This window comes from Oncorhynchus mykiss, chromosome 5 (assembly GCF_013265735.2).
Source record: "Oncorhynchus mykiss isolate Arlee chromosome 5, USDA_OmykA_1.1, whole genome shotgun sequence".
NCBI lineage: Eukaryota > Metazoa > Chordata > Actinopteri > Salmoniformes > Salmonidae > Oncorhynchus > Oncorhynchus mykiss.
In genome coordinates, this window is record NC_048569.1 from 9,464,787 (window position 1) to 9,478,515 (window position 13,729).

The 13,729-nt window shown below is 40.3% G+C and overlaps 1 protein-coding gene across 5 annotated transcripts in view; it reads right to left on the minus strand.

Annotated features, from left to right (window-relative positions):
* pam (peptidylglycine alpha-amidating monooxygenase) overlaps positions 1-13,729 on the minus strand; it is a 156,090-nt gene that overhangs the window by 10,326 nt on the left and 132,035 nt on the right. For all 5 annotated transcript variants that reach the window (XM_036976720.1, XM_036976721.1, XM_036976719.1 and 2 more), the window contains 3 exons: positions 6,919-6,972; positions 3,863-4,147; positions 3,471-3,530 (listed from right to left, as the gene is read on the minus strand). In XM_036976720.1, the coding sequence (XP_036832615.1) occupies positions 3,471-3,530; positions 3,863-4,147; positions 6,919-6,972 (399 nt within the window). The remainder of the gene's footprint in view (positions 1-3,470; positions 3,531-3,862; positions 4,148-6,918; positions 6,973-13,729) is intronic.

Below are 13,729 nucleotides of genomic sequence, written 5' to 3' on the forward strand. Positions count from 1 at the left end.
ATGTTTGAAGCCTGAAATGTGGCAAAAGGTCGCAAAGTTCAAGGGGGCCGAATACTTTCGCAAGGCACTGTATATTGGTCTGTTGTACTTCAAACAATGTGTTGCTCAGGATTCAAACCTTCTCACACAGCCTAATTCACACTCTTAGAGGTTGTTCTCCCACAATAATGTGATTTGTACCACAGTATTAAATTGTTCACACACCACACTAGTCCCATTCCACTACCATTTCAAGCTGTTTTTTTTTTATTATATGAAAACAAGCGTTGCTTTTATACTTACAAGACCCTCAGGCTTGATTGAGCTGTTTTGTATTGTAGTAATGTGGTGCCTGCCTGTATTTCCTTAAACCGTTTTATTTAGCAATACATGTCATTGAGAAATAAATATATTTCATAAAATCTTTTTTTGGCAAGTAGGTGCCCAACATAACACCAGGTAAGGTGGTGGTGTGTTGGACACAGTCACTCATATATAGAGCTTTATAGAGCCTGTGTGCATTCCTGATTTCTGTAACTGTTATTTTACCTTTGACATAAGCTCTAAAACACTTGTTTTGTAAACATGGTCCGATTTGATTAATTGCTGTGCCGATCAATGGGCCGTTCATTACCTCTGTCAAATGAATATGTAGCTTAAAGTGTGTGTGTTTGTATTTATTTTTGTAATCAAGATGGTGCCGTTACAACAATACACATTTACAATAGGACTATATCTAAAAAAAAAATATATATACAGCCTTTTGAGATATCCAGTATCAGTCAAAAGTTTGGACACTCCTACTCATTCAAAGGTTTTTCTTTATTTGTATTATTTTCTACATTGTAGAATAATAGTGAAGACATCAAAACTATGAAATATTAACACATATGGAATCATGTAGTAACCAAAAAAGTGTTAAACAAATCCAAATATATTTTATATTTGAGATTCTTCAAATAGGCACCCCTTTGGCTTGATGACAGCTTTGCACACTCTATGTGAGGGGGCGGCACGGTAGCCTAGTGGTTAGAGCGTTGGGCTAGTAACCGGAAGGTTGCAAGTTCAAATCCCAGAGTTCAAATCCCCGAGCTGACAAGGTACAAATCTGAACAGGCAGTTAACCCACTGTTCCTAGGCTGTCATTGAAAATAATAATTTGTTCTTAACTGACTTAAATAAAGGTAAAATAAAGGTAAAAATAACAATTTAAAATTCTCTCAACCAGCTACACGTGTAATGCTTTTCCAACAGTCTTGAAGGAGTTCCACATATGCACATATCCTTCACTCTGCGGTCGGACTCATCCCAAACCATCTCAAATGGGTTGAGGTCGCGGGATTGTGTAGGCCAGATCATCTGATGCAGCACTCCATTACTCTCCTTGGTCAAATAGCCCTTACACAGCCTGGAGGTGTGTTGGGTCAATGTCCTGTTGAAAAACAAATGATAGTTCCACTAAGCCCAAACCAGATGGGATGGCGCATCACTGCAGAATGCTGTGGTAGCCATGCTCGTTAAGTGTGCCTGGAATTCTAAATACATCACAGACGGTGTCACCAGCAACACACCTCATCCTCCATGCTTTACGGTGGGAAATACACATGCAGAGATCACCCGTTCACCCACACCGCGTCTCACAAAGACACAACTCCAGACCAAAGGACAAATTTCCACTGGGCTAATGTCCATTGCTTGTGTTTCTTGGCCCAAGCAACTCTCTTCTTCTTATTGGTGTCCTTTAGGAGTGGTTTCTTTGCAGCATTCCGACCATGAAGGCCTGATTCACACAGTCTCCTCTGAACAGCTTATGTTGAGATGTGTCTGTTACTTGAACTCTGTGAAGCATTTATTTGGGCTGCAATTTCTGAGGCTGGTAACTCTAATGAACTTATCCTCTGCAGCAGAAGTAACTCAGGGTCTTGCTTTCCTGTGGCGGTCCTCATGAGAGCCAGTTTCTACACCTTCTACACCTGCATTGCTTGCTGTTTGGGGTTTTAGGCTGGCTTACTGTACAGCACTTTGTGACATCAGCTGATGTAAGAAGGGCTTTAATAAATACATTTGATGGATTGATTGACTTTCATAGCGCTTGATGGTTTTTGCGACTACACTTGAATAAACTTTAAAAGTCCTTGAAATGTTCCTGATTGACTGACCTTCATGTCTTAAAGAAATGATGGACTGTCGTTTCTCTTTGCTTATTTGAGTTTTTCTTGCCATAATATGGACTTTGTTTTTTACCAAATCGGGCTATCCCCCCCACCCTGTCACAACACAACTGATGGCTCAAACGCATTAAGCAGGAAAGGAATTCCACATACTAACATTTAAGAAGGCACACCTGTTAATTGAAACGTATTCCAGTTGACTACCTTATGAAGCTGGTTGAGAGAATGCCAAGAGTGTGCAAAGCTGTCATCAAGGCAAAGGGTGGCTATTTGAAGATTCTCAAATATAAAATATATTTGGATTTGTATAACACTTTTTTGGTTACTACATGATTCCGTGTATTATTTCATAGTTTTGATGTCTTCACTATTATTCTACAATGTAGAAAACAGTAAAACAAATAAATAAAGAAAAACCTTTGAATGTTCTAAAACTTTTGACCGGTTGTGTATATATTTTTAAAATTACGGTAATGAAAATCATACCATCGGTATGTCTTAATACCGCAGTATACGGTATATACGGTATACCGCCCAGGCCTAGCACTGGACGGATATTCTCCTTTATTCCATTTCATACACCTTGCACCTATTAAATCTGCTGAATGTTCACACTACCAACTGCTAGCCTAATAGAGATCCCCTGATCCCCTCACATAGGTAGCGTCCCAATTCATTCATAATTCCATAACTATAGTCAAAGTCAAACCAATTCATAACTCCATAACCGTAGTCGAAGTCAAACCAAACAAAAGCACAAGTGGAACATCCTCCGAGGAATGACATGTCAAGTCATTAGCTACTACCGCACGGTGGGAGACCACTACCGCACGGTGGGAGACCACTACCGCACGGTGGGAGACCACTACCGCACGGTGGGAGACCACTACCGCACGGTGGGAGACCACTACCGCAAGGTGGGAGACCACTACCGCACGGTGGGAGACCACTACCGCACGGTGGGAGACCACTACCGCACGGTGGGAGACCACTACCGCACGGTGGGAGACCACTACCGCACGGTGGGAGACCACTACCGCAAGGTGGGAGACCACTACCGCACGGTGGGGGACCACTACCGCACGGTGGGAGACCACTACCGCACGGTGGGAGACCACTACCGCACGGTGGGAGACCACTACCGCACGGTGGGAGACCACTACCGCAAGGTGGGAGACCACTACCGCACGGTGGGAGACCACTACCGCACGGTGGGAGACTACTACCGCACGGTGGGAGACCACTACCGCATGGTGAAAGATCTTGAGTTTTTAATTTCACCACAGGATACACCAATAAGAGTATCTCACAGACACATACCTCTGAGTTTTCCCAAGATTCCTCCGGACGAGGTCTGTTCCAGTTTTACTTCGCATCCATCTGTAACAACAGTGAAAGATACGCTGAATATCATCAATCCAAAATGGTGGGTTTTTGTTGTGTCTGTTCTGTTTGTTACTGTTCATTGTTGTGTGTGAAAAAAAAAAAATCTATAAAAATGTTCATCATAAAAAAAATATTTAGAAATTCTGTTTTATCCCACAAGCAACACTGCAGTCATAGATATAGAATCCATAGAATGGGCCTCCCCATTCAAGTCAATGACGGCATAACGAGTTTACCAGTCAAATTGCCAGGCTTAGAGGTTCCAAGCCCCTACTATACATTCCATTTGCAAGGCTGCAGCTATGTTGCTTCAAATCCCCTCCTACCTCCATACATCCTGTTCTTCCTGTAGCGGATCAAGACCCCTATGGAGATGACCACCACTAAGGGGATGAGCAGCAGGGTGGTGATAACTGCCGGAGACACGCCCTGAGCACTCTGTTTGGCTAGAGTCGTCTCCTTATCATCCTCTTGTTGTTGCGGTTTTTGGGACTGTTCCTGGACAAGCTCAGCAGTCTTCTGTTGAGTCACTACAGGTATCTGCACCTTGGCCACCGCTACCTCTACCCTGTGCTGGGGCTTCAGGCGGGTTTGGATTATAGTCTCTGTTTCTAAGAGAGAAGGAGATTTGAATGGAAATGGTGAGTGAGTGTGTCCATTCACAGGTGAACAAAAAGGTAGTTACAGAAAATGACAAAGATGACTTTCTATCGACTGTTTTAATAAAACCACAATCTTTCTGTAAAAGCAAGGCGTAAATCGCTAACAAAAGCGTAAACACCAAACATGTTCACGTGCAAATTGCTCCTGGTTTGTATTACATACCTGTAGTGCTCATGGAATGACATTAGGATAAGTTATGTTTGTAAATCAAGAGATGTATTTCATTCATTGAAATTACTGGAAATCGTATAGTGTGGCTTTAACTTCTTTGGGAAAGGGGGCAGCATTTTCACTTTTGGATGAAAAGCGTGCCCAGAGTAAACTGCCTCCTACTTAGTCCCAGATGCAAATATATGTATATATTTATTAGTATTGGATAGAAAACACTCTGAGGTTTCTAAAACTGTTTGAATGATGTCTGTCAGTAAAACATAACTCATATGGAAGGCAAAAACCTGAGAAAAAATCCAAACAGGAAGTGGGAAATCTGAGGTTTGTAATTTTGAACTCAGACCCTATCGAATACACAGTGGGATATGGGTCATTTTGCACTTCCTAAGGCTTCCACTAGATGTCAACCGTCTTTAGAACGTTGTTTCAGGCATCTACTGTGAATGGGGGGCCGAATGAGAGGGGATTGAGTCAGAGGTCTGGCAGCAGCCTCGATCTCAGTCACGCGCATTCACATGAGAGGTGGCTCTCGTTCCTTTGCTTTTCTACAGACAATGGAATTCTCCGGTTGGAACATTATTGAACATTTATGATAAAAACATCCTAAAGATTGATTCTATACTTAGTTGGACAAGTTTCTACGACCTGTAATATAACTTTTTGAACATTAATCCGACGTTCGGCTGGACCTGAACGCGCATTTGAATTTGTTTACCAAACGCCCTAACAAAAGAAGCTATTTGGACATAAATTATGAACTTTATCGAACAAATCAAACATTTATTTTGGAACTGGGATTCCTGGGAGTGCATTCTGATGAAGATCATCAAAGGTAAGTGAATATTTATAATGCTATTTCTGACTAATGTTGACTACACAATATGGCAGATATCTTTTTGGCTGCTTTGTTGTCTGAATGCTGTACTCAGATTATTGCATGGTTTGCTTTTTCTGTAAAGTTTTTTTAAAATCTGGCACAGCGGTTGCATTAAGGAGAAGTGTATCTAAAGTTCCATGCATAACACTTGAATTTTCATCTAGATTTATAATGAGTATTTCTGTGAATTGATGTGGCTCTCTGCAAAAATCAATACATATTTTAGAACTACTGAACGTAATGCGCCAATTTAAAATTAGATTTTTGGATATAAATATGCATTTTATCGAACAAAACATACATGTATTGTGTAACATGAAGTCCTATGAGTGTCATATGATGAAGATCATCAAAGGTTAGTGATTCATTTTTATCTCTATTTGTGCTTTTTCCTCTCTTTGGCTGGAAAAATGGCTGGGTTTTTCTGTGACTTGGTGGTGACCTAACATAATCTGTTGTGGAGCTTTCGCTGTAAAGCATTTTAGAAATCAGACACTGTGGCTGGATTAACGAGAATTATATCTTTAAAATGGTGCCTAATACTTGTACGTTTGAGAAAATAGATTTATGAGATTTCTGTTAATTTGTAGTTGGCACCCTGCAATTTCATTGGCTGTTGGCTAGGGGTTCCGCTAGCGGAATGGGGTTCCGCAGTCCTAGGTTACAGGTTAAAGGGGCAATTTGCTTATCAAACAATAACAAAGCGGTCACCCAGCCAGAGAAATTAAACCATTCTGAAAGGTATAGGCAGAGTTATGGATGCAAGGACTTACCATCCATGAAAAATTATAGTTTTAAACAACTTTAGAGACTATACAGTGTTTGTTTACATTTACATTGTTTAAAAAACAATGACGTAATTTTTTTTGTATATTCTGGGTTCTGATGGGGCACGACAGTTGAACTAAGCTCATGAGGCATTCATGTTATTTATTCTTCAAGAATCAATGGGTGCATGTTATTAATAAGTCAAACACATTTAAAATTACTACCTTCTGAGTGGGGGAAATGCAGATTTTGTATATCTTTCTGTTCGACAACTTCAATATGGGGCGGCAGGGTTAGTGGTTAGAGCGTAGGCCTAGTAACCGGAAGGTTGCAAGTTCATACCCCCGAGCTGACAAGGTCTGAGCTGACATCTGTCGTTCTGCCCCTGAACGGGCAGTTAACCCACTGTTCCTAGGCCGTCATTGAAAATAAGAATTTGTTCTTAACTGACTTGCCTAGTTAAATAAAGGTAAAAACTGCGCTCATTTTTACCACAGAACCTCAAAATGATGGAAAATATATTCTATAAATGCTCAAGCTTCTTTCAGAGAGGTTTATAGCCTGTATATAAAGTTTCAAACATACAACGCTGCTTCATTTCCTCAAATGAAATTAGGCATCAGTAGAAAAGAGCAGAAGTCTCAGGAGAATGTCAGCCTTTAGCTTCGCAATCAATGTGTAATAGGTTATCAGACCTACTGCTGTTCATAAAATGTACAGTAAAGACAATTTGACTTCAAGCCACGCCAATCACTATTGTGAAGCAAATATCCACTCATTTACAATGTAAAACATTTAAAGTCAATCAAAAATCCCTACAGTTTAAGTAAAGAGAATGTGGACCTCAAACAAACAAGTAAAACTTTCAGCTCGCAATATGTTTGAAGAGAAAGAGCAGCCTACCTTCAATTTCTTGTACTTCAATTCCACCTTTCTTAACAGAGCGATGTTCAGCTTCTAGAGAGGGTGAGAGAGACAGTGGTGTCAAGGACTGATGTGACTGAGTGATTCATTCACTGCAATCGTGACTCAGTTGCTATTAAATAAAGAATAAATCCAAACGGATTGTACAGTTGTGCTTACTCATGTTCTCTTATGGTGTATTTAGCGGTTTCATTACAATGATCGAATGTCCATCTCATAAAGGCATTGCACCAATGGTGTAGATTACATACGATTATGAACACTCTGCCTCTATACAGTACAATGTGCTGACCTTTTCAACAAACACCATTTTTTGCTGGTGCAAAATCAACTGCTTCTCATTAGTAATGTGTGAAGTGCAATGCTTTCAATTTGATTGCAATTGCTTTTCACTTGGGTTCTGTTCATTTGCATTTAAATGTACAAAACTCTAATTGTTCTATGCATTTTGTGTTGTTAACAGATAACTGAATCAGTGAGTCACCTACACTTGAACGGGGATTAAACCATTCAAGGGGATTAACTGTGCATTCGCTCGGTTTGAATTGGCGTGCCAAAGGCATTTTTTGAAGGACATCCAGCAATTCATAGTCCCTTTACATCAGAAACATTACATAAGGTGGCGGTGCAGTGGCCTAGAGCGTTAGTCAATCATTTTGCAGTTCGCCACTGATTCGCTACATGCTGGAGAATTCTCTTTCAAGAACATAAAAAACATGGCTCTCTGAGTTTACAGCCAACATTACAGAATTCATACATTGTTTATAAAACATGTTATCTGGAGCAATGTGTGAAAGAGGGATCCATTTTGACATGATATTCATTTCATTTTACCTTTATTTAAGCAGGGAGACCACAGTCTCTTTTGCAGATGAGGCTGCATACAGTAAACATCAAATAACAATGCCATTATACATACAGTATCTACAGTGGGGCAAAAAAGTATTTAGTCAGCCACCAATTGTGCAAGTTCTCCCACTTAAAAAGATGAGACAGGCCTGTAATTTTCATCATAGGTACACTTCAACTATGACAGACAAAAATGAGGGGAAAAAAATGCAGAAAATCATTGTAGGATTTTTTATGAATTTATTTGCAAATTATGGTGAAAAATAAGTATAAGCACCAGTCGTTCCTGCAGCAAAGCACCCCCACAACATGATGCTGCCGTCCCCGTGCTTCACGGTTGGGATGGTGTTCTTCAGCTTGCAAGCCTCCCCCTTTTTCCTCCAAATATAACGATGGTCTTTATGGCCAAATATATCTATTTTTGTTTCATCAGACCAAAGGATATTTCTCGAAAAAGTATGATCTTTGTCCCCATTTGCAGTTGCAAACCATAGTCTGGCTTTTTATGGCAGTTTTGGAGCAGTGGCTTCTTCCTTGCTGAGCGGCCTTTCAGGTTATGTCGATATAGCACTAGTTTTACTGTGGATATAGATACTTTTGTACCTGTTTCCTCCAGCATCTTCACAAGGTTCTTTGCTGTTGTTCAAGGATTGATTTGCACTTTTTACACCAAAGTACGTTCATCTCTAGGAGACAGAACGTGTCTCCTTCCTGAGCGGTATGATGGCTGCATGGTCCCACGGTGTTTATACTTGTGTACTATTGTTTGTACAGATGTACGTGGTACCTTCAGGCGTTTGGAAATTTTTCTGAGGTCTTGGCTGATATCTTATGATTTTCCCATGATGTCCAGCAAAGAGGCACTGAGTTTGAAGGTAGGCCTTGAAATACATCCACAGGTACACCTCCAAATGACTCAAATGATGTCAATTCGCCTATCGGAAGCTTCTAAAGCCATGAAATCATTTTCTGGAATTTTCCAAGCTGTTTAAAGACACAGTCAACTTAGTGTATGTAAACTTCTGACCCACTGGAATTGTGATACAGTTAATTATAGGTGAAATTATCTGTCTGTAAACAATTGTTGGAAAAATTACTTGTGTCATGCACAAAGTAGATGTCCTGACCGACTTGCCAAAACGATAGTTTGTTAACCAAAAATGTGTGCAATGGTTGAAAAACAAGTTTTAATGACTCCAACCTAAGTGTATGTAAACTTCCGACTTCAACTGTATTTACACATCCATTATACTATACATTTCTATATAGACATCAAATCACGCTATACATAGCATGTCTAAACGCACCAAAAAAAGAAACGTCCTCTCACTGTCAACCGCGTTTATTTCAGCAAACTTAACATGTGTAAATATTTGTATGAACATAACAAGATTCAACAACTGAGACATAAACAGACATCAGACTAAGAGAAATTGAATAATGTGTCCCTGAACAAAGGGGGGGGGGGGGGGGTCAAAATCAAAAGTAACAGTCAGTATCTGGTGTGGCCACCAGCTGCAATAAGTACTGCAGTGCATCTCCTCCTAATGGACTGCACCAGATTTGCCCGTTCTTGCTGTGAGATGTTACCCCACTCTTCCACCAAGGCACCTGCAAGTTCCCAGACATTTCTGGGGGGAATGGCCCTAGCCCTCACCCTCTGATCCAACAGGTCCAAGACGTGCTCAATGGGAATGAGTTCGCTGGCCATGGCAGAACACTGACATTCCTGTCTTGCAGGAAATCACGCACAGAATGAGGAGTATGGCTGGTGGCATTGTCATGCTGGAGGGTCATGTCAGGATAAGCCTGCAGGAAGGGAACCACATGAGGGAGGAGGATGTCTTCCCTGTAACGCACAGTGTTGAGATTGCCTGCAATGACAACAAGCTCAGTCCGATGATGCTGTGACACACCGCCCCAGACCATGACCTCCAAATCGATCCCGCTCCAGAGTACAGGCTTCGGTGTAACGCTCATTCCTTCGACTATAGACACAAATTCGACCATCACCCATGGTGAGACAAAACCGCGACTCGTCAGTGAAGAACACTTTTTGCCAGCCCTGTCTCATCCAGAAACGGTGGGTTTGTGCTCATAGGCGACGTTGTTGCCGGTGATGTCTGGTGAGGACCTGCCTTTACAACCGGCCTACAAGCTCTCAGTCCAGCCTCTCTCAGACAGTCGGAGCACTGATGGAGGGATTGTTACTTCCTGGTGTAACTCGGCAGTTGTTGTTGCCATCCTGTACCTGTCCCACAGGTGTGATGTTCGGGTGTACCAATCCTGTGCAGGTGTTGTTACACATGGTCTGCCACTGTGAGGACGACGATTAGCTGTCCATCCTGTCTCCCTGTAGTGCTGTCTTAGGCATCTCACAGTTCGGACGTGGCAATTTATTGCCCTGGCCACATCTGCAGACCTCATGCCTCCTTGCAGTATGCCTAAGGCACGTTCACGGAGATGAGCAGGGATTGTGGGCATCTTTCTTTTGGTGTTTTCCAGAGTCAGTAGAAAGGCCTCTTTAGTGTCCTAAGTTTTCATAACTATGACCTTAATTGCCTACCGCCTGTAAGCTGTTAGTGTGTTAACGACCGTTCCACAGGTGCGTGTTCATTAATTGTTTATGGTTCATTGAACAAGCATGGGAAACTGTGTTTAAACCGTTTACAATGAAGATCTGTGAAGTTACGAATTATCTTTGAAAGACAGGGTCCTGAAAAAGGGACATTTCTTTTTTTGCTGAGTTTATATCCACATCAATTACACTATACATATCTATATCCACATCAATTATACTATACATATCTATATACACATTAATTACGCTATACATATCTATATCCACATCAATTACACTATGCATATCTATATACACATCAATTACACTATACATATCTATATCCACATCAATTACACTATACATATCTATATCCACATCAATTACACTATACATATCTATATCCACATTAATTACACTATACATATCTATATACACATTAACTACACTATACATATCTATATACACATTAATTACACTATACATATCTATTACACTATACATATCTATATCCACATCAATTACACTATACATATCTATATCCACATCAATTACACTATACATATCTATATCCACATCAATTACACTATACATATCTATATCAACATCAATTACACTATACATATCTATATCCACATCAATTACACTATACATATCTATATCCACATCAATTACACTATACATAGCATATCAATATCCACATCAATTACACCATGCAATTACACCAAACACAATCATACAAAGTACAAATATATCTGAACTGTATTGACACAAAGCAATAATTTCAAAAATATTTCACATTTTGTCAATAGAAAATGTATGGTTTATCAATTGATGTGGTAACACTACACTGAGTATACAAAATATTAAGAACACCTGCTCTTTCCATGACAGACTGACCAGATGAAAGCCATGATTCCTCATGATGTCACTTGTTAGTGCGGAGCAATTAACCAACATTAATTGACTGACGTCGGTTCAATTATTTGAATTCCATTTCCTTCTTTTTTTCCCCCTGTGAACTCGATGCTCAGTTTCTGTAGAGATCAATCATATCAAACCTGAACTGTGTGATGTGGTAGGGAGTCGTAGTTTCCAACAGGCCAATATTCTACATAGGTTTGCGCAGAAAAAGTGCTGATTCACTGCAATGACCATAATCCATTGCGCGCCAGCTTGTCATGTCAGTGTGGAGCAGACACGGAGATCTCGTTGACAGAGAGAAGAGAGAACACGCGAGAGGGATAGAAAGCAGTTACTTCGTGAAGTATCTCTACCTGAAAATACATGATCTAGGTGATTGATAGTTGGTATTCAGCAGTTATAATAGTAAGCCTTATTTACTTTGAATAACTATTAAAATAGTGATTTTGTCAGACAGCGTAGGCCAGAGAGTTCTATAGACATGAGATGATGACTTGGAATGAAATAATAAAGTTATCAAATAAAACTAATGTAATATACACAACAACTGAAATATTTTAATATAGTAATGTGAATAAATGATGGTTAATAAGTGATAAGCAGTAATGGACAGTCACTACCATCATGGGACTTTTATTCATTGTTTTATTCTGTGTTGTTACAGAACTCAACCCACATAAATGCATTGTGCATTTAATGTTTAAAAAAAATATTTGAAACCAAAATAAAAAAACGTGATTAAAAAAAATGATCGAACCGAAACCGAACTGACCTCAAAAACCACTAACCGCTCAGCACTTCCACTTGCCATCATCTTATTGATGTCAGTCTAGATGAAGGGGAGGAGACAGGTTAAAGAATAATTTTTAAGCCTTGAGACATGAAGTGTGTATGTGTGCCATTAGTTTCATGTTTTGTGTGGACCCCAGGAAGAGTAGCTGCTGCTTTTGCAACAGCTAATGGGGATCCTAATTAAATACCAAATACCAATAGCAATACCATTCAGAGGGTGAATGGGCAAGACAAAAGATTTAAGTGCCTTTGAACGGGGTATGGTAGTAGGTGCCAGGGGCGCTGGTTTGTGTCAAGAACTGCAACGCCGCTGGGTTTTTCACACCCAACAGTTTCCTGTGTGTATCAAGAACGGTCCACCACCCAAAGGACATCCAGCCAACTTGAACACAACTGTGGGAAGCTTTGTGGTCAACATGGGCCAGTATCCCTTTGGAAAGCTTTCAATGCCTTGTAGAGTCAATGCCCCGACTTATTGACGATTGCTGAGAGCAGAAACTAGGGTGCATCTCAATATTAGGAAAAGGTAGTTTCATAAATAAAATACTAATTTGTAGCTCCATAACTGATGAGTCAAATTGGATATAACCAATTTAATGTCACTCCAATAGTCCACTAATTCATGCCTGAAATCCCTTAATACATTTTGAATGATAGGGCAAGATTTAGATTTCTGCCTAAATAGATACACCCAAACATAATTATTTTTCATGAGATGGACATAAACAATAACTAGTAATGTTGCATAGTTTTAAAAAGGTCTGAAACTCCCCTTGCTGGTAAAAATAATTATAAATTGCTGAGGTGTACTCACGTTTGAGGGCACAAGCTCAAATTCATAGTGGTTTAATATTCCCAGTTAAGAAATATTAGGTTGCAGTTATTATAGGAATTATGACGCGTCGACTATTTCTCTCTATACCATTTGTATTTCATATACCTTTGACTATTGGAGGTTCTAATAGGCACTTTAGTCTCAGGAGTTGATAGGCTTGAAGTCATAAACAGCGCTGTGATCAAGCATTGCTAAGAGATGCTGGCAAACGCAGTAAAGTTTTAATGAATGCTTACGAGTGTCACACCCTGGTCGAAGTATTTTGTGTTTATCTTTATTTATTTGGTCAGGCCAGGGTGTGGCATGGGTTTTTGTAGGTGGTGTGTATGTATGGGGATTGTAGCTAGTGGGGTGTTCTAGCTAAGTCTATGGCTGTCTGAAGTGGTTCTCAATCAGAGGCAGGTGTTTATCGTTGTCTCTGATTGGGAACCATATTTAGGCAGCCATATTCTTTGAGTTTGTCGTGGGTGATTGTCCTTAGTGTCCTGATGTCATTGTTCTTTGTTAGGTTACACAAGTATAGGCTGTTTCGGTTTTCGTTAAGTTTATTGTTTTGGTAGTGTTTGTGTTTAGTGTGTTACTTCATTAAACATGGATTGCAATAGACACGCCGCATTTTGGTCCGACTCTCCTTCTCATCAAGAAAACCGTTACAGAATCACCCACCACAAAAGGACCAAGCAGCGTGTCAACAGGCAGGAGCAGCGCGAGGAGATGCGCAATAAGGATTTCTGGACATGGGAGGAAATCCTGGACGGGAGAGGACCCTGGGCTAAACCAGGGGAGTGTAGCCGCCCAAAGGTGCAGCGGGAGAAGAAACAACAGGAGCA